At 41.1% G+C, this 21,471-nt stretch overlaps 1 protein-coding gene across 9 annotated transcripts in view; it reads right to left on the minus strand.

Annotated features, from left to right (window-relative positions):
- Nucleotides 1–1,959: 1,959 nt before the first annotated feature.
- The window catches only part of si:ch73-103b11.2 (centromere-associated protein E), a 55,634-nt gene continuing 36,122 nt past the window's right edge, over nt 1,960–21,471 (minus strand). For 7 of the 9 annotated variants that reach the window (XM_047377003.1, XM_047377009.1, XM_047377008.1 and 4 more), the window contains 17 exons: nt 21,305–21,421; nt 19,565–19,621; nt 19,398–19,466; nt 19,223–19,312; nt 18,043–18,152; nt 17,858–17,896; nt 15,168–15,816; nt 14,595–14,711; nt 9,438–13,142; nt 7,785–7,932; nt 7,597–7,702; nt 6,766–6,925; nt 6,578–6,685; nt 6,408–6,494; nt 6,166–6,328; nt 5,179–5,264; nt 1,960–3,285 (listed from right to left, as the gene is read on the minus strand). In XM_047377003.1, the coding sequence (XP_047232959.1) occupies nt 3,214–3,285; nt 5,179–5,264; nt 6,166–6,328; nt 6,408–6,494; nt 6,578–6,685; nt 6,766–6,925; nt 7,597–7,702; nt 7,785–7,932; nt 9,438–13,142; nt 14,595–14,711; nt 15,168–15,816; nt 17,858–17,896; nt 18,043–18,152; nt 19,223–19,312; nt 19,398–19,466; nt 19,565–19,621; nt 21,305–21,421 (5,883 nt within the window). In that variant the 3' untranslated portion in view covers nt 1,960–3,213. Of the gene's footprint in view, nt 3,286–4,915; nt 5,001–5,178; nt 5,265–6,165; nt 6,329–6,407; nt 6,495–6,577; nt 6,686–6,765; nt 6,926–7,596; nt 7,703–7,784; nt 7,933–9,437; nt 13,143–14,594; nt 14,712–15,167; nt 15,817–17,857; nt 17,897–18,042; nt 18,153–19,222; nt 19,313–19,397; nt 19,467–19,564; nt 19,622–21,304; nt 21,422–21,471 lie in introns of all 9 variants that reach the window. The other 2 variants (XM_047377005.1, XM_047377006.1) reach the window with 2 other exon arrangements.

Consider the following 21,471-nt stretch of genomic DNA (forward strand, 5'->3'; position numbering starts at 1 on the left):
CGCCTGACCTGGGCTACAGAGAAGCAGCACTGGACTGTTGCTCAGTGGTCCAAAGTACTTTTTTCGGATGAAAGCAAATTCTGCATGTCATTCGGAAATCAAGGTGCCAGAGTCTGGAGGAAGACTGGGGAGAAGGAAATGCCAAAATGCCAGAAGTCCAGTGTCAAGTACCCACAGTCAGTGATGGTCTGGGGTGCCGTGTCAGCTGCTGGTGTTGGTCCACTGTGTTTTATCAAGGGCAGGGTCAATGCAGCTAGCTATCAGGAGATTTTGGAGCACTTCATGCTTCCATCTGCTGAAAAGCTTTATGGAGATGAAGATTTCATTTTTCAGCACAACCTGGCACCTGCTCACAGTGCTAAAACCACTGGTAAATGGTTTACTGACCATGGTATCACTGTGCTCAATTGGCCTGCCAACTCTCCTGACCTGAACCCCATAGAGAATCTGTGGGATATTGTGAAGAGAACGTTGAGAGACTCAAGACCCAACACTCTGGATGAGCTAAAGGCCGCTATCGAAGCATCCTGGGCCTCCATAAGACCTCAGCAGTGCCACAGGCTGATTGCCTCCATGCCACGCCGCATTGAAGCAGTCATTTCTGCAAAAGGATTCCCGACCAAGTATTGAGTGCATAACTGTACATGATTATTTGAAGGTTGACGTTTTTTGTATTAAAAACACTTTTCTTTTATTGGTCGGATGAAATATGCTAATTTTGTGAGATAGGAATTTTGGGTTTTCATGAGCTGTATGCCAAAATCATCCGTATTAAGACAATAAAAGACCTGAAATATTTCAGTTAGTGTGCAATGAATCTAAAATATATGAATGTTAAATTTTCATCATGACATTATGGAAAATAATGAACTTTATCACAATATGCTAATATTTTGAGAAGGACCTGTATACTTAACTGGTAGAAAACTATAGTTTTCAGGCTTTTACTATTATTTTAAAACAAAAACTGAATTAGAGTTGACATTTTAAACTGTTTTTAGCATCTTTTAACTCGTGATAACCACAGTTAGCATTCCCAACACATTGGTCTGTGTGTATGACCTAGGAACGTGCATCCTAACCTAAAAGGCTGCATTTCCAAATCCATCATCTTTGACACAAAGTCTAATCAGAGCAACTTTGTTGTGATGCTTTCAACGGATAACAGGAAGGCTCTCTCCCAGCCTGACTGAAAGCCAGACGTCATATATATATATTGATGTCATATATATCTTTTTCTTAGCTTCTCACATCTTTTATGTATCTTTTAACTTTATCCGTAAAGTATTCCGTGGTTCTGAAAAAAGCCAACATTGAGTCTTCTTCATTCAGTAACGGGGTCCACACTGAAGAGTGTTTCCAATGCAGCCTGGCGTTGCTGAGGATGGTTACAAAAAGATAGGATCTTTTTGTAACCATTTTTCTGACCATAATTGTATAACTGAAGCTGCCTTTGAAAACCAAGGAGGGTGCCTGATGCTTTAAACCAGGGGTGCCCAAGCCCAACTCCTCGAGATCTTTTATCCTGCAACTTTTAGATGCATCCCTTCTCCAACACACAAAAGGCTGTTACACAATAATAAAATCTCAGATAAATCTTATTTCTTTCTATAATCTGTTAGGGATTTAAAACATGCAGTGAAGGCTTTAAATTGTAAATTTAACATGAGTTTGCCCGGAGTAGCACTGTTGCCTTGCTAAATGGAGTTTCCATGCTCTCCTCGTGTATATGTGGGTTCTCTCCAGGTACTCCAGCTTCCTCCCCTGGTCCAAAAATAAAGGTTTTAATTGGTCTCTCAGAATTGCTTTTAGGTATGACTGTGTGCATGTGTTTCTTATTTCAGTTTATTCCTGCAGAAGGCTGTTTTCTTCGGACATGATTCCTTTAGTTTGGTGTAATTTTAGACTGAACAGAATGTTTTTTAAGCAGGAAGGAACATTCGACTCAGACAGACCAAGCAGTTTTTCAAACACTTCATTTATTAAACATTTTACATTCAAATTGAATTGAAATAAAAAATATTCATATATATATATTTCATGTGGAGCTATTAGGCAAGGTAAAAGTTTAAAACAAAACAGAACTCCTCTGTATGGCATCCTCATATGTAAAATGTGTGGTTCGAATACTATACAGTGTGTTTCCATAGCTGCACAGGTTTCATGGATGTTTATATTCTTCACTCAGCGGAGGCACGTCTAGATTAGAGTGAGCGGTCAGGGACAAGTGCTTTCAGACTGCTGCTCTACAGTAAAACATCTCAATGTCAACATCGACACAGTAGCATCTGCGAAAGCAAAGCTAGATCTTTTTAAAAGGTTCACACTAAGGCATAAAATAGGAAAAAACGAGGCGACGTGATCATCCTGCAGCTTACATTATGCTGTACAGTCATGCAGGGTCCTAAACAGTTAGCTTTGCTAAGAGCATAACCTCACACCATGTCAGAAAATACAAAGCCAAGTTTTAAGAGCTTTAAAAAAGTAATTAGAAATCCATTATCACAACAAACTGCTTCTCACTGAATATGACACGGGTCAGCATGTTTGGTTGCACTGCAATAACTGAAATGTAGTCACTACACCAATCTTCGATAAAAATAAAGCACAAGCTTCCTCAAGTAGTCAAGTAAGTGCAATCTCCCTCCTTACCCTCACCCATCTTACATCCTCCTCACAGACAGCCACCCTCCCCTGGATAACTCTCAGATAGAAGCATCACTCAAACCAAAGTACAGCAGACGCCTCACCGATCACCGCCACACACTATTCCACACGCATCCAGTATTTACGTACAGCTCAACTGGTGCAACAGCAAACACAATAAAACCCTCAGATATAAACACTGTAACAAGAATAAAATACAGCAGATAATTCATACCGGAAGTGAGATATTAGTCATACTGCGTATTGTTGTGTGTTTTGGCGTCTTGGGGAACTGAGAGGAAAACGGTGATGGTGTCATTAATCCCTCATAAAGTTTCACTGACATTGTTCAAAAAAAAAAAAGATAAAATCACAGGATTTATAATCTGGATCCACTTAATTAAATAATAATAATTACAATATGACAACTTAGAGGAATGGAAGCTATAGATCCAGGTCTGAACATTTTATGACTGATTAATTTTTATCATATCTTGTAAAAAGCTCCGGCCGGCTCATCCTAGGCAGTCCGACCAGATAAATGAGGAACTTGACATTTAAACATATTTAAATCTTTCTGGAGTCTTTAGCCTCAAAAAGCTTCATGCGTTCCTGCACAGTCAGTCCCTCTTTCAGGCTCTGTCGAAAACAAGACAATATTCTGGATTATTTTCCTGCCGGTTCCTGAGGAAAGAACAGATAAATCTTCTCTCTCAACACAAAATAAAAAGATGCATGGAAAAGTGTTACAAGTGAATATTTTCACACTCAACAACAGAACTTACTGCTGAACCAAACGTAAAGATAAATACAAACACTCACTGCCTTGCAAAAGTATTCACAACCACTTTTCCACATTTCTATAGTTACAACCACAAACCTTGTTTTTTTTTTTCTGGGATTTTATGTGACAAAGTAGTTCAGAACTGTGATTTTCCTGCTGTACTACTGAGGGACAATAAACGATATTTCTGTTCTTTTCTAAAATGATGGAAAAGTTTCTTTTACATTTTTGCCAAGAAATTTGAGACATGTGAAGTATTTATATTCAGTCCACTCAAGTCATTATGTTGCAGAACCACCTTTACTTGCGGTTTCAGCTGCAAGGCTTTTGGGTTACATTTCTAACAGCTTTGCACATTTGGAAACTGAAATTTTTGCCCATTCTTCTTAAGCTAAACAGCTTAACCTCAGTCAGATTAGATGGGAAGTAGGATTTAACCCAAGACTTTGTAGCTATGACCAGATTCCCTGCCCCTACTAAGATAAAGCATCCCCTCAGGATGATGCTGCCACCACCATGTTTCACTATGAGGTGTCAGTTCAGGGTGATGTGTAATGTTAGTTTTCTACCACATGGGGTTTTGCATGTAGGCCACAAAGTTAAACTTCAGTCTCATCTGTCCAGACCACCTTCTCCTCATGTTTATGGTGAGCCCTACACGGCTTATAGCAAATAGGACGTCTTATTTCTTTATATCAGCGATGGGCTTTCATTGAGCCACTCTTCCATTAAGGCAAGATTTGTAGATTTCACAAGTAGTAGTTGTCCTGACAGCATGAGCTTTAAATCTCTGCTGCTCCTCCAGAGTAAACCATGGTATCTTGGCTTTTTCTCTAATTAATGCTCTCCTTACCCGGCTATCTACCGCTACTGAGCAAAGCTGCAAATGTCTTTAGAAGGTCTGCAGGGGTTCCATCCTCTCTCCATGTTCCGGTGAAGGATTGAACAGAGCTCTGTGAGATGTTCAAAGCTTAGGATGTTGTTGTGGAACCTAACCCTGTTTTAAACTTCTCCACAACGTTCTCCCTGAACTGTCTACTGTGGCCCTTGGTCTAAGAAGCCTCAGAGGCCAGAAGCAGACCGCTGAAGGTTCCCGGGTTTTATTTAAAGGTGTCAAAGAAGATTTTTATTTCTAAAAACGTTGAATCATTTTGTTTCTGCTACAATTATCCAGCACTCTGTGTTGGTCTGAAATTTGTGTTTGTCAAAAATGTTCAAGGGTGTGAAAAGTTTTGCAAGATCCTGCAGAAGCAAAACACGAGCATCAATGGAGGAAAATTTGATAAAAATAAAGTGATGCCACCTTTTCCAAGGAAATCACTAATAATGCACTTTACTGAAAGGAAGGTGAGAAGCTGTGCTTTTTCTGAACTGCTTACATTTATAATATCCACCTTTTTGTGGTGAGTAGCAGGAAGGACAGAAAAGGTGTGAGTGTGAGGGGAGAACCCGTGCATGCATTGGTCTGCATCATGCTATACCTACAGCACATCTTTAGGCTGGGGTTGGAGGGGGAAATCCCCCCAGAATGGGAGTGTCAGCTATCCCATGAGACCTGTTCAGTGACAGACTGATGGACAAAACAGACACGTGACAAACTTCCAGCAAAAGAGACTTCCTGATAAAAACATCCTGACTAAGGCCTGGCTCGGGTTTCTACTGAAGGTGACAGGAAGGACAACACTGAAACATCTTCACTGTCACAATCAGCTGAGATACAACTAAAATGTGAGAAGAACATCACTCACCTTTGACCTTAGGCCTTTCAGCAGCTTGGAGGCTGTTGACTTTTCTTTTTTCATGAAATCCGGGTTACTTTTTGATTTCATGATGTCTAAAACACATTAAAACTATTATTGAGTATCACAGTTCATTACAATAACCATCTCTTATTTAATTAGTCCAGACCAGAGATGTTCACAAGTCATTTTTTCCAAGTCCAAGTCAAGATCTGGGTCATCTCTAACTCTGCATCGCTGTTGGTTAGGACTTCTAACCGGTTTGTCTTTCGGCCTAACTTATCACATGAACATTTAATATTTATCTTTTAATACTTCAATATTTAATTCACCAAAATCTGCTAAAGGCTAATATTTATTATTTTGAAAATTGTTCCAAATGTAATATTTATCCCATTAGACATATAAACGGGCATTTCTGCTAAGTGATGATGTGAGATTAAAAGCAGTTCATGTTGAATTTCTGCTTGTTCATCTTTGTACTGACTAAATTAACAGATGTTTATCCTTGTCTTCATATTGTCCTCTTCTTCATTAGATAAATAAATGACTGTTGGACTTCAATATGAACAGAACAGGAAGTGCTTTTATTTTGATACCTACTGGAAGTGTCCTTGTAACATTCACAAACCGGCTTCCTTTCACTCTTCATTACATGAGATAAAAACTGGTTCTAAGACACGAGTCCAAGTCAAGTCTCCCGTATTTAGGGCATGAAGTCCATGTTGCGTCTGAAGTTTGTTTTTAATTTTTCAGTCAATCCAACTTTATTTATAGAGAACTTTACACACCTGAAGTTCCCAAAGTGCTGTACAGGTCCAAAAAATTTAAAAGAAAACAAAAAACATAAAAATGACCAATAAGACACGAGCGCCTAGAATGAAACTAACAGAAAACGAGAGAAAAAACGGATTTTCTGACCTGAGTCTCCATCTCTGGTCCAGACCAACTAAAACAGGATTTTCAGATCACTGGGAGATGAACATTTGTACAAACCGTATCCAGATGTAACAGCGTCATCAACACTCCTCTCCCCCAAGGCTTCTGTGGCCATGAGCAGCTTCTCCTTCAGCTTGCTGATATCACAGTCAGCCTTTGCTTTCACGATGCTCAGCTCTGTATAGATATCCTTATATTTGTCTGTGGCGTATTTCTTGTCCTGACAAAATAATCGATTGGAGTTAAACCTGGAAAGTATTAAAGAAGCATAGCTCCAGTAAACTGCGATTTTTGCTCACCCTCAAAGCAGACTGCAGCTCATCCTTCAAGGAGTGGATTTCCTGCTTAAGATACTGGATCTCTGACTCCTTTATTCGAAGCAGCACCTACAAAATAACAAGCAAAGCTCATTCAGATCATCCTCCACTTATTAGTGGGGTTCAGTGAGTGTGGGTGGGTTTCCTCATACCTCCAGTTCGTACACGTCTTTGCCATGAGTAAGTGGTGAAAGAGCAGTTTCACCGCTGAAACATGAGCGCATGCGAGTGATTTCTGCAGTCAGTCTGTTGTTAAGCTCCTGCAGGACAGAAGGTGGAGTTTTAACCCTGTAGATAGAAATGTTTTCCTGTCTATGCGGGACATGAGCCGGATGCTGACCTGGTTGTGGGCATTTAGCTCCTGGTTCTCCCTCTGACACTGCTGGAGGGCCTGCCTCTCTGCCTCCAGTGCTTGAGCCAGGTGAGCGTTCTCCAGACATTTCTGAGAGTACTGCTCGGACAAAACCTCCAGTTCTCTATGGATGGACTGGAGCTCCTCCCTAAACAATCAGAGCGTCACAATTTTAACCTGAATTCTCTCCTGATTGTTTTCTAAATACATATTTTCCACAGGAAAGGGATGAGCAAAAAAACCACATAACAGGAACAAGATGATTTTCAGAGAAGTTGACAAAAAAAGCTTCTTTCCAAACTCCATAAAGATTGTTTTGGTCCATCTACTTATCTAACTGAATGTGAAGAACATGATGTCCATCTCCGAACATATTCTTTTTCAGGAGCAAACATTTAGCATTTTTTAACAATATGAAAAGTGAAACTAATAAGTGAGCTTATCATCCATACACCTTACAGCTGCATGTTAATAAACTAGAATTTCAGCGTAAAGTTAATCTTGTTTAGTAATCTTTACCACACTTTTTCCTTCCACTCAATTTTCCATTGATATCCTCGCATACAGCACCCTAGGCATCCATATCCTTTAAGAGCTTTGTAAAGGTTTCATTTCAAATTCAAATCATCAAGATTAACTGAAATAAATGTTTGAGATATTTCACTGAGTGGAATTGATCTATATATTAGTTTCATAGTTCCAAGTGAATTTTCTGTTAAATCAGTGAACTTTTCCCCTACATTCTGATGTACTGAGAAGCATCTGGAAATCTCTTACAACGTAAACAAGTTCAGGTACTCTAGTAAAAGTGGAACGTACTCATATTGCAGACGGAGCTCGTCAATATCAGAGTTCAGACCACTCAGCTGGGACCGCTGGTTCTTCTCCAGTTCCTCCTTGTGTGCGTTTTTCATCGCTTCTATAGCTGCGTTGAAGAATGGTGTCGCATGTTTAATGACCATCCCGTTTAATACAAAATGAGCATGTTTATAAGATGCTTTTCTTACCAGCGATAGTAGCAGCAGTCTCTTCAGCCAGCAGTCTCTCTCGCTCCTCCATGAGTTTGGAGATCTCCCTCTGATGCTGCCTCTGGAGGTCTTCTATCAACTTCTGGTGGGTTTCTTCCATTGCAGCAAAACCACGCTCACATGTGGCCTAGAAAAAGAAAGGTCTGTCAGTTATTTGTGCAACAGTTAGATGCATTTCACCATCTACAGCGTGATTTATTTGTGACTACGTATTAAGTGTCTAATAATAGTTGACTAGGTTGCATGCAGAAACTGGTGACAGAAGCAGAGGACAGATCCTGATCTAAAGTCCAGCTATGTTAGTAGAGCAGGTTAAAGCAGTGAAGCTGTTGCCCAGAAGAGTTTTATAGACAGACTAGTTTATACCATAAATGGACATGGGAAATGGTGTGATTTTAATACCTACTTAAAGGACCGATGTTCAGTAAAAAAACAATGAAACAAAAGAACTTTTGTTTCATTTAAGATGTTTGTTTGATCCATCCAGTCAATCATCATGTTTTATTTCTGTCTGTTCCATAAATCATAAATATATCCTGGTTTTCTAACCCTAGATGCAGCCTCTATAGGTTAGAAATCAAAACATAATTTAACGCTTAATGTTACCTTAATGCTGAGTAACACAAGGGTAAAATAAATAAAAAGACCTAAATTCAATTAAATTATACTATAAAACTTTGTAATTCAACTGACAATTTAATGCCTACTGGTATAAAGTTATTGAAGGAAGCCCAGCTGGGGTCTGGCTTAACTGTTAAAGCAGAAAATGAAGTCATGCAGGCTTCAGTCATATTGAACTGACTGGATTTATAAAGCTAAATGGAGACATACTGCTGAGAATCATTAGATAATTCATGCTTTTACCAAGTGAACACATGAAAACAGGACTGGCCTAAGCACAGAACCCTGTGGTACTCCATGACTAACACTACTGCAAACAGACGATTATTATCAGCAACATAAACAAACTGGAATCTGACACATAAATATGCTGCAACCAGATATTCTGATCTGCATTAAAAGGAGATTTATTTCCAGTCTGAGCAATCATTTATTTTCAACTATAAGAAAAATGTGCTTATGTCAAAACAACTAAATCCTGCTTGCACCGAGCTGTCACTATTTATATTTTTCATGAATAACAAACATGCTCATATTTTACAAGAAAGTAAACAGTATAACACAAAATATTATTTGCGATAATTGCATTTTTAAAGTTTCTTTCAAGACTTTTGTACCAATGGAAAAGCGATAAAGTAGGTTGTCATTTTTGGCTATTCTCATTTGAACTCCTGACCTGGGAGTAATGATGATGAACATCAGATCTTCTGAATGGATCAACCAGGAAGGCCTAAACACAACCTTAACAACGCAGTCTAACACCACTGCTCTGACTGACGAGGACATAATGAACAAGAACTTCCACTTCGTGTTTTAAAAAAAAATGATGTCATCATTCAAACTATATAATCTTTACACAGCTGAATTTGACCTAGCTTGTAATCCCAGTTTAAAATATTAAATCACATCATTTCCCAGTGACAGAGAAAAATAAATCTCATTATATCTCACTATCTACTTTTCTCTCCTTTAAATGTTTGATTTACTAGGATGTAATAAAAGAAGAAAAACCTTCAGACTTTCAAAGTCTCTCTGGTATTTCTCTCTCAGGCTGGCCACATCTCCTTCGAGGTGCTTGTTCTCCAGCTCGTCCTTCATGCTATTCATCTGAGTCTCCAGCTCCTGGATTCGGTCCTTCAGAACCATCATGGAGTCCACCTCTGACATGTTTTGTGCATTCAGCCTCTTCCCCTGCTCTTCCTCTTCCATCTGCATCTCAGCCTCTTCACAAGGAGGAGACTGTGGAACCTCGAGGTGTTTCTTGGCACTCTGAATGCTTTCCACATACTGGGAATGTAACTTATCCAGCTCCTCTTTGTGAATATGCTGGAGCTCCATGATCCTGTCTTTAAACTGCTCCTCCAGCTTCCTAACGTGACTGTTGTGACGCTCCTCCATGTTGTCTATGTCTGCCAGCAGAACCTCAAGCTTTCGCTGACGGTCAGCTGCCGTCTCTATGAGGGCCAGCTCGGTTGAGGCCCGGCAATGCTCTGCTTGACTGAGCTCGTTTTGACACTTCTCCTTCAGCTCTTCGGCCTCCTTCCGAAAACGATCCTCCAGGAGGGCCACTTGCTCCTGCTGCTGGGTGAGCTGGTTGACACGTTTGCTGAGCTCACTCTTCAGGGTCTCATTCTCCTTCTGGAGTGTGGTCATAGTTTGAGAAAAGTTCTCTCGCTCCTCTTGTAAAGAAACCTCGTATTTCTCTTGGATGTCTGCAACTCTGCAGGCATGCTGCTGCACTAGAACTTCCATATTCTGACTGGTCTGCTTACACAAGCCCAACTCCTGCTCATGCATGACACGTAATCTACATGCCACATAGGCCACTTGAGCCTGTATAAGGGCTTCACGCAAACAAAGAGAGGTACTTGTAACATTATGGGATGTCTGGCGTCCTAAAACAGCCTGGATCATTTTGGACAGTGCAGGGTGGCTTCCGCTGCTTTCTATCTCTTCAGCATACTTCTGCAGGATTCCTGCTTGTCTTTGGAGCTCTTTAGCCAGCTTGTCATGGGTGTTTTTAAACAATTCAATGGACTGATGACCACAAGAGGGCATCACACTCTCCAAGTGTCTATCAACTATTTGCTCAGCCAAATCTCTAGCTTCTTCCATTTCAATCTGCTCCATGTAGGGAGCAAGTTCAGGGGGACGAATGTCAGCTAACTTCTGTTTGCCAATACCAAGGTCCTTTTTCACATCTTTGATTACAGATTTTAAATCTGGTCTTTTTGAAGCATCAATAATTGCTTTAAGAGCCATTTCCCTTTGATAAAGCCTGTTGTGGGCATCATCCAACTCCCCTTTAAGTACTTTGAATTTCTCTTCATAGCAAAGTTTGAGGTTTTCCATTGAGTAAGCAATTTCTGCTTTAAGGAAGGTGTTAAAGACGACGCTTTTATCTACACCAGCTGCTTCGCTCTCTTTCAACCCAGCAGCATCAGCCTCAGATTTCTCCAGCTCCTTCCAGAATGCACTCTCCAACATCAGCTTCCTGGTCAAGACATCAGCATAAACTATTGCCAAGCAATCTTTTTCACTCGTTATGACGTGCTCCAAGTCTTCCCATATCTCAACAAGAGCTTGCAAGAGGTCGGACTTGGAGGTTTGTATTAACAAAGCCATTTTGCTCAAAACTGCGGCTTCAAAGGACAAGGTTTTGGCAAAGAGAAGCAGTGCTTCGTTGTCTACAGTCTCTGGGGTTTGAGCTTGATGGACAGCCGGTGACTGCTCTTCCAGCCTCTTTTGGCCTTGTCGAATGTGCAGAGAAGCACTGAACAAATCGCTCTCTATCTCTGAAAGTGAGTGCAGGTGTAAATCACTGGTACCATGGGAGCGACTTAGCACAGCCCTTACCTTCTCTCGTCCATTTTCAACACATACCAAGGCGTCGGTGTAATGCTTGAAAGCAGAACTGCTCCTTATCACGCTCCCAACACTCGCAACGTCCGCTGGCAAACGAGGCATGTTTTCAGACATCTGAGAGATGTCTGTGGTCTCTGCGGCTCGCTGCAAGTCTAGATTCTGAGTGAGATTTCTCAGCTTCTCCTCAGTGGCAAGCAGTTTTGCTTCTAGTGTGTGTATGATGGCGATGAACTTCTCTGGGTCACTAGTGTGTGAGAGTGCGATATCAGAGATGTTTGCGTCAGCTGACTGAGGGTCTACGTTTACATCTTGGTTACTCGTTTGGTCTCTTTCAACAAAAAGACTGCTCTCATGGCTTCCATCTGCACCTTCGGGGTCGACATATTTTTGGCACTGAATACTTGGAAATCGTATCCTTGGTCTCTTAGCTTCAGACTCTTGATCATCAGAGAGATTTCTGTCCGTCTTAGAGTCATCTATAGACAGCTCAGTATTTGATGACAAGGGAGATGATGATTTAACTATTCCCTTTCTGTCCTGGTCTGAGATTGGTTTGTCTTCCAAGTATAGGTCGGAGTAGCCTAGCTGCAGGGCGGTGAGGTGCTGCTCCAACTCTTCAATGCGATCCTCTGCAACAACAAGTTTGGCTTGCAGATCTTTAGCACTGCAGGGCTCAGTCTTACTAATAAGACTTTGACTCATCTGACAAATAAGCACCTCTTTTGCTTGTAACTTCTGTTCAGTCTCCTCCAAACTGGTGCCAAGCGCAGTCATTTTGATAAGAGCCTCTTTTAGGTCCTGCTCTTTACGTTCCATCAACCTCTCATACATCTCCTTAGTCTGCTTGATCTCGTCTTCTTTTTCTCTAAGGAACTGGCTCATCTTCTGAAACTCTTGAGTAGCTCTCTCATATGAATGCTCCAGGGTGTAGTAATCTGCTTCTTCGGTTTCCAGACGAGTGCGGAGCTTGTTTACTTCACGGTCTGCCTCTGTGATCTGGTTGAGGAGCTCCTGACAGCGACAGGTCAGCTGGCCTTTCTCCTCCTCCAACCTTCGCACACTTTCCCTCAACGTCTCAACCATGTCAGTCTTCTGGGCCAGCTGCTCCTGCATCTTTAGCATTTCCTCCTTGCACTCCTTCCCACCTGAGGCCCGCCTCCCTCTTAACAAGGCCTCAACCTGTTGCTCAGCCTCCAACAATCTGTCTTTTACTTCCTTCTGTGTCGTTTCAGCCTCAGCCAATCTTCTACACAGATTCTGTCTCTCCCTCTCATGTTTCTCTTGCATGCTGCAGTGCTCATTCCTCAGGCGCTCCTCCTTTAGTGCCTGGCCCTCTTCGGTAGCAATTAGTCGAGCCGTTACCTCTTGTAGCCTCTCTTGCAACCTCTGTATCTCTTTCATGTGATCTCGTTGAAGGGCCTGCTGGCGCTCCAGGTGCCTGAGAGCCTGGTTTCTCTCCAAAAGGCTTGCCTCAACTTCACGGAGCCTGTCTTCACTGTCCTTCAGCTGGGCTCGTAAGGTTGCCTCAGTGAGACCGTATTCCTCCTCTTGTTCTTTTGATCGCTGCTGCTCTAGCTTGAGCTCATTGCGCATGCGGGCCACAGCCTGCTCACTAGCCAAGATCTCCGCCATAGCAGATGCAAGTTTGCTCTGCAGAGCCTGGATGTCAGTCTCATGGCGGCCTACGGCATCCTGAGCTTCAGTGTAGCTCCTCTTTAAGGTCCGGATCCGCTGCTGCGCAAGGTCCTGCTTGCACTTCTGGGACTCCAGCTCACCCTGTAAATCTTGATTGAGGTTGTGTAACTGTTGCCATGGCACCTTGCGTGGTGATGAGGAAGGTGTTGTTTCACTCTTGAAAAAATCATGAGACATTTTCATTAATGACATCAACTTACTTCCCCACCATTTATAGAGAACCACATCTCAGGGACTATAAAGGAATAAGTTGTCTCCTTTCTTGCCAATATTCCTGTCAAATGTTTTTCCCTCAAGTTTCCACTGTGCTTTTTTTGGGGTCACTTGAAAAGAGAAAGACCTAAAAGGACCTAAAAGGATGGGGGGGGCTGATACAGAGTTTCCAAAAACATATTTTACTGCACGAAAAAACACTTAAAACAAATTAGTTAAAGCATGCAGAAACCAAGCTGGGAAGCACAAACACAAGCAGAAAGAAAAAGCACAGCGTGAAACTTACTCATTAAGATTCTTACCTTAAACTCAACAGATCAAATCAGTTATATTCCCAGGAGATGTGACACTCGATTAGAAGAAGTTAGTGAAAACTCATGCTTCAAAAAACACCACAACCATGCATTTCCTTTCAAGAGAAAAAGCACCACAAAAACCTGCAGATTCCAGAACAATAACATTGTTTTCCTATTTCTGTATGAGGTACAATAAGCCTCGCCGGCACTCTTCTAAACTATTCAAGAATTTCTTGAAATGACGTGTTGCTGTAATGTTTGTGAACTGAATGAATTAGAGACGGAACGGATCGCTGGGTTTGCTTGTCTTAGTCCAGGACTGAGACACATACAGGAGGAGAGGACGTCACTTCTGTCTACTATCTGGGATCATCTTATGGTCCATCCCCCGGGTGAGAAAGTGGTTAACATAAGTGACCAACCAGCATGAATTTCTCCTTCCAGCAGCAACATGTTTAATATGATTTCCCAACATGGAGGAGAGTTGGGAAAGAACGACTCCTGCTTCCAGGAGCAATTAAACAGCCTCACGGTGGAAGAAGCAAAACGTCATGAAGATACATTCAATGGTCTTTAATGATCTGCTAATCAGGTTTTTAGTTTTAATTATTTTAGAGAAGACTCCATTTATTTGATTATATTTGAAATACTGTCAAGACAAAATACAAGACAAAAATGAATATTTCCATTATGAAACAAGAATCAAGTAATAGCAAATTCTGTTCGTTTTAAACTGTCGAACAATTACTACGATTTTATCTTATTCTTCACTTTATATTTAAGGTCTTTTCCTGTAATTTACTCAATGAAATAGTAAAGTTGGAGTTTGTTAGTTTGGTCAAAGCTTAATTTTGCATTAAGGCAACATACAGCTTTAGTTAAGATTTCACTGAAAAACGTATTAAAGGCAAAATGTTTAAAACCTAACATATTTGACTCAATTTACTCGACTAAATCAATGACACGAATACTTGACATTTCCTCTGGAAACTCCATTATCCCAAAACCGCAAAACGGACCAAAACCTGGATTTTTTTAACTAAACCGCCGCCGTATTCGTGTCGTAACGCCTGTAGAGATTCAGATGTGTTGGAATTACCTGCAGCACATATCCTTGCCTGGCTCTTTGTTCTCTCCCCACTGCATCATCCAGCTGCTCCTTTAACAGGTTGTTCTGCTCCTGTAGTCGGTCCAGCTCCTTCTGCTTTTGTCCCAACTGAAAAACAGAGTTTATTTTTGGTTTTTAACAACAACAACAAGCAGTTTCCCATCATTTCCAACTGTTTCACACATAATCTGACAGACAGTTCAGATATATTTTTTCTAAATACTGACGCAGTGCGGCTTTAATATGTGGAATAAGCTAAAAAATAAAACTTGTCCAAAGAAACTTCTTTTACAGTTAATAAGTTAAATAATAAATAAAAAAACATAATTTGTTCATCATCAGCAACTCTTCTGCAGCTCATCAGTAAGAAAAGCCGGACTGTGGGTTTACTGGACTTACTTGAATTAGACTAGCCAAATAAAAGGTCAAAGGGTAAGGCTGTAAGCGTGTGTAGAGTTCCTTCATTAAAGAAACTGAGTCTAAATAAGGGCTATAGTATTGAACATATTCTCATGTCCAACCAAGTGTGCCAAATCCCTGAGGAACCCAGAACGGTAGACTCACCTCCTTGTCCAGCAGTGCAGCTAGCTCATGTGCAGGCAGTCGCTCAGCATTGCCTAAAGCTGTGGATATTGGCACCTGTTTCTCCTCTCTTAATGGAGTCGTCTCCACCTGATGCCACCGTTGTTCGATTTCTTCTTGGACGTCTGAGGTTACACCGTCTGTTGTGTCTACTACATCCCTCAGACTAATGGCTCTCGAGTGATCTACGTCCATTTTCCCCTGCTCGTGTCTTTCAGGTGGGGATGGTACCTCCGTCACATTAGGGGCCAGAGGACCTGACATGGACGAGGTTTGCAGGGAGGAGGAAGACACAGGAGAGGATGCCAAAGAGGAGGCAGAAGAAGAGGGTGAGTAGCAGGAGGAGTTGGTAGAGAACGTTGAGCTGAGATCAACAGTGTCTGCTCGTTCTTTTGTCAGCTTTTCTTTCTTTTCCATTTTGAATTCAGTCCAGTCAAAGGTTTTTGAGCGACCCTCTCGCCTGCGCTCACGGACTCCTTTTCTACGTGGCTCAGATGGAGGAGTGGCGGCGTTGCTGCCTGCCGACTGTTTGAGTTCCTCAGTCTTGGGCACATCACAGCTGGGGTCAGGGGTGACCTGTGGACATGGCTCCAACATCACATGGCCTTTCATGTTTTCATCCGGGATAGATCTGAATCAACGGAAGCACAGTGAAAACAGATGTAAACAACCGTAGGAAGTGTTTAAACCTGACTGTTTTATACCGGCATCAGATAAATACATTCAAGGACACAGAAAAACAACACAGCCTCCTACAGCTGTGCATTTATAGGGTTTCTGCAGGGTCCAACTTAGATTTAGGATTTTTAAAACTTTTTGATCATAAATTATGATTCCAGTCATTTATATGCTTTATTTCAATCTTGATCTGACTTTTCTTTTCTGTATTGACAGGAAAGAGGGGAGCAAGAGAAAGGGGGAGACAAGCGGAGGAGACTACGGTCCGGAGGTCAGGGACCAATAGCCTCTGTGAATAGTGCACAAGCTCTACCGCTGCACCACCCCTGAACCAACACGATCAAGGAGACCTTGCCGTGAACAGAAAAGCCTGAATCTAAACGGAACAAGCAGCGGACAGGTGGCAGTGAGGACAATTATTCTATCTGATGCAAAAGATGACAGTTTGCTTCGACTTTAAGAGCCAAAAAAACTGTTTCTGTAGAGGAAAAAAAATATGACGTGGTTCAGGAAAAACAACTAAGTGGTGAAGATTATTAAGAAACTAGATTTATCCGATTTTTTTATCAATGAAACACAAATCAAAACACAGGTGAATCTCAATAAATTACAATATTATTGAAAAGTCCTCAAAGTCAAACCTTTATAGATTCATTACAAGGTGAGCCACAAACAGAGCGCTGCATCCATGCATACTGATGGAAAGTTTAGTGGAAGGAAAACTGAACAAGCAACAGAGACAACCACAGTCTTTGACATACTTTCAGTAGGCAGATTATGTAATCTTCAAACTTTCTTAGTAACTGAATTTCTTTGTTATCAGCCACAGTCTTCTAAATAAACAGAAATAAATATTTGAAATACATCTGTCTGCATCTAATAAATCTGCCAACTGTACATTAGTAAATAAATTCATTTTCCAATGATATTCTAATTTATTAACATGTACCTGTCCTTTTATGGTTTTTAAATACAATTTTATTACATTTTGTGTACAATTACAGAAGAACATTGGCTAAAGTTTTAAAAATGCTTCACTTGTTGAACATTTTTGCCTTGTTTACATTATCAGCAGCATAATAATAGCTGCAGTGGTTTAGTTCCTAACCCACTGTCGCTACGTGCTTGACCAGTAAGTAAAGTCAGTGAGAATCGATGTCATTAGTTGGGTTTTCTTCAGACAGAAAACATATCTGTCATTTGGCCTAATAAACTGAAATTGATTGCATACTTTTATAACTAGAATCTCCACTCAGGTGTTCAGGGACATCCTATTTTATTTTGGGACCTGCAGATACCCTGAATTAATACCATAAATAGAGCCAAGTCAAAGCGTTGACACATATAAGGCAGACAGCGTGAATGAAAGCTGCTTAGATAATCTGAGATGAGCTTCACTGCAGATGCCGGCCGTGTAAACATCTTATCTAGGAGATGAATGTAAGGAATCTGGAGGCGGTAAGCTGCTTACAGACATGCCCTCACAACGATAGTGTTAAAGTGACATCATCCAGATCAATGTCGTTTAAATGAGTCATAAAATGTGAGGCTGGTGTTGTCAGATGGGTCAGGGGGTAGAGAGCAGGGAAAAAATGGCTGTTAGGTGCAGAAAACCCTTGAACAGAGAAGCCCTAGTGACAAACGTGTGTCTGTAAATATTAATATGTAATCAGTGTCATATCAAACGTGCTGCCTGAAAGCCAATTTGCCTTTTTCAACTAACTCTCTGTTTGTGGTTGATATTTTAAACTTGTAAATATTTCCACAGCTCGCCGAGTGGACGGTCACATGACAATGATTAGCATCAGTCTGTGGCGTTGGGCAGATTACTCTGGTTTGTTGGCGCGGATCGCTACACAAGCATAACCGACAGGAGGGGACATGACTCAATCACATGACATGTAGCTGGACGACAAGCACGCCGAGACTGACATCGTTGAGCAGTTACATCACTGTTTGGGGGGGGGGGGTATTCAACACACAAACACTCCAACCTGGGCTTCAGAACGGATAGTTTCAGAGAGATGTTTTTCCTGGAAGCAGGTTGAAAATACCAGTTGAGCAGGAAGAGAGAGAAGGGAAGAGCGGGTGAGGAGGAGATATGAATTTAAGTAAATAATGTGAGAAAAGCATGTGTTGTATCTGCCAGGGGTTGGCGCTAATCCTGGCTGGGGATTACCGGGTGACGTCGGGGGCAATGGTGGGTCGCACATTCTTCATAATGGCCTGAATCCAGTTGCGACGGATTCCAGAGGTCATGGCTGACAGGGTGCACGTGCCGTCCTTACTCTGGAAGCAGGAAAACATTTTACTGGAAGCACTGACATTCCAAATAATAATAAAAAACACATTTCAAATGGTAAACATAAGAAATTATTAGAAGCATGTCTCTTTATTGTATATTTTGCAGTTCTGAAGGTTTGATTTAGGGGTACTGGAGTAAAGGGGGCAGAAATTTTCAGACCTATCTGGAAACCAAATAGAAAACTGTATGAATTTTATTCCACTTCACAATTACTTTACACTAAATTGCCTTAAGGTTTGTGGTCATAAAATGTGAAAACATGACGACACACTGTTGCATTTAGTAAGGCAAACTGTTGGTGCAATAAATAAAACAGTGATATAAGAAGCTCCAGGGACACTAGTCGGCTCTGCAACAACACAGATTTGCATTAAACTTCTGTGGAAACTGCAGCAAGATTTTACAAATTGAAGTGAATTTCCAGGCGTGAGGATAAAAAAGAATTAGAGACTTAATGCAGAAGCAAAGTTAACGTCAGCAGACCCTTTCAGTCCGCTGACAGCAGACAGAGAGCAGATATAGATAGTGGAGTTATTCTTTTTGACACCAAACCCATGTTGTTTTTCAGCCCAAGCAACAACTGTCCTATTTCTGACATCCTGCAGAATAGAGCTCCAGACTAAGGCTAACAAATGAAGGACCTCATAGGTATTATTGCTTCACTGAAATCTTGAAACAGCAGGAACAGAATACTTCGGGGTATGTTTCATCAGTACATGAGAACTCCTGTGGTTCTCCACATGAACATACCAGAGGGACTGTAAACAAAGACGGGGTTAGGTAAACACAGGATGAAGGGTCTAAAGAGACAGAAAGAACTGGCGACGGCTGCATCAGATTTAGACCACACTGATGTCAGCCTCTCACAAAAAGATGACAAATCAAGGGATGTCCTCCGTGTCAGACAATAGACTGTTTCACAGAGAAATATGAGGAAGCCTGATACCTAAAGCACCACATAGAGTCCGAGGTTGTTTATAGACTGGTGGGAGAATGCAGAGCTAAACTGTGTACACAGATAAATGATGATGATGAAAGAAAAACAAACACTCACAAGGATTTGGAAGCCGTAATTCCTCTGGACCGGGAACTCTTTGACATCGTAACATGTAGAAAGATCGATCTCACCATCCAGTTCTGAGGCCTTACAGAAAACGGGTCAAAAGTAGGACAGAAATGAATGTCTTCAGGATCTAAATCAGCTTTAAAGAACAACAGCCAACCCTTACCTCTTCAGCTATTGAGTCTTTGTAGTATCGCAGATTCTGGTCAGTCAGCACAAACCAGTGTTTCTTCCACTAAGGAGAAAAACAGAACTGGTTACCTTTAATTTGTCAATCCATCCCCCCAGAGGAGAAGACATGTAACAAACAGTCCTTTAATCCCAACAAATTACCACTCCATCTTCATAAAGCTTCGTCATCCATCCTTTCTTAAAGTTCAGCAAATCCGGCTGCAGCAAAAACAAAGAAATAATAATAAATATATATTTTTAAACATTCTGTAATTCAGTTAATTTATAAGTCAGTAGCTCATAGAACTGAACATAAAACATTTGTTTGTTTACATCAAGGTAATAAACAGAGTTAAGAAGCAGAAATTCCTCTATGTGGCTTTAGCCCCAGAGACGGACTGGCGGGACCTGGACCTTCCCAGTGAAACCCACACTGTTGTACACTGGAGCAAGTTCCAGTCTGTTTATAGACTCTAAAGTCAAACATTCATCTAAAATATGCCTTCTGATCGCTCAACTATACCTTATTTCTGCTGAGCTGCATCCGGTGTGTTGTCACCGCCTGGCACAGAGTCATTCTGATGCCCGAATGACTTTAATTCATATGTTGACAGTCTGTTTCTTTCTGCCACACAACCCTGCTTGCTTCTGGGCTGGTTATTTATAATCGGTAGCGGTGGCGGCAGTGGTGCGTGTAGACGTGTGCATGTCTGTTTGAGTGGGTGTGTGTGTGTGTGGGGGGGGTTTTGGCAGCTGCAGCTTGGACAGAGAAACCAGCCTCACGCTGACTGGATTACCCCTGCAGCACTCCCTAAACAGAGCTCAGACTCAGACTGGTAGGAGTCAGTCCCCAAACAGAAACCAACGCAACTTTAACCGGTCTGATGGCTGAAGAAATGCTAGTTCTCACTTATAACAGCTGTAAATATGGAAATCAGTGCTTCTCCTAGCGTTATATTGGATCGGTGCGATTCTCAGTGAGTCAAACATACAGTATTTATAGTAAATGAAAGGGCTAATTAACTATTTATGTATGAAGATGACTGTAAATGTAGAACAGCATTATTATCGTTTCTAACAGTCAATTAAAATATGTTTCTAAAGAGGAGGAAATAACATGTTCTGTCCAGCTGTTGCTGCATGCAGTCCTGCAGCGGCTCCAACATTATAAGTCAAATTAATATATGAAGGGTTTCTAGAGATTGAATTAATCAGGCTATTATTTTGAAAGGGTTACAAAGAGTCATGAGCAAGAACTGGACCGGCCAATTAGATTTCCAGCTTACATCTATAAAAACTACACTACATAGCTTTCATGATTGCTGGTTTAAAGATTTTTAACAGACTGGATTTCATAAAAATAGAAATGAAAGGTTGTCCTGAATACTCTACCTTTAAAAGCATACATGTTTATTACCCATTTTAATGGATATGTCTAACTGGGGTACAAAACAATCTTCTTGCAGGAGACCTGCAGGAACATCTGTAGTTGTTAAAGCTCTGATAGTATTAATCTCCAAGCAAATGAGGGTGTAATAACAGACAGACAAACTTCAAAAGCCAAAGTACAAAGAATGAAATGGGTTTTGATCCTTTAGGGCAATTTGGTATTCTCCTACAAGATTACTCAGGTCCAGAGGAAATGGTACTTTAGGTATACCGGGTACTCTATCTAAATCCGTGTTTGTGGTCCGATGAAACAGAAATGACTCCACAGACAACAGAGAGGCTGCTTGTCTAAATGTTTTCAAAAGTAGAACGTTTATTTTCTCCTAAACCTTTAGTTAAGTTTTAAATATATGCCATCTAGTTGTTAAAAGAAATGTTGCAATATTGTCTTCTTTTTGATAAATATGTTGTCATGGTGAAATGTGCAAAACAAAGAAACTTTGACAAACTCACAGTCATTGAAGACTCTGTGGCTCTGCGGTCCAAAGACTTGGCTCTTCTTAAATTAAGGAAATTGGAGCTGGACACATGTGGGACCGAGCAGTCCTTTCCTGTATCCAGTGACACCTCCTACAAACATAAAACGGTTAGAACTTGTAGGAAAACTGACCCGCCTTCAC

This window comes from Girardinichthys multiradiatus, chromosome 10 (genome assembly GCF_021462225.1).
Source record: "Girardinichthys multiradiatus isolate DD_20200921_A chromosome 10, DD_fGirMul_XY1, whole genome shotgun sequence".
Classification (NCBI taxonomy): domain Eukaryota; kingdom Metazoa; phylum Chordata; class Actinopteri; order Cyprinodontiformes; family Goodeidae; genus Girardinichthys; species Girardinichthys multiradiatus.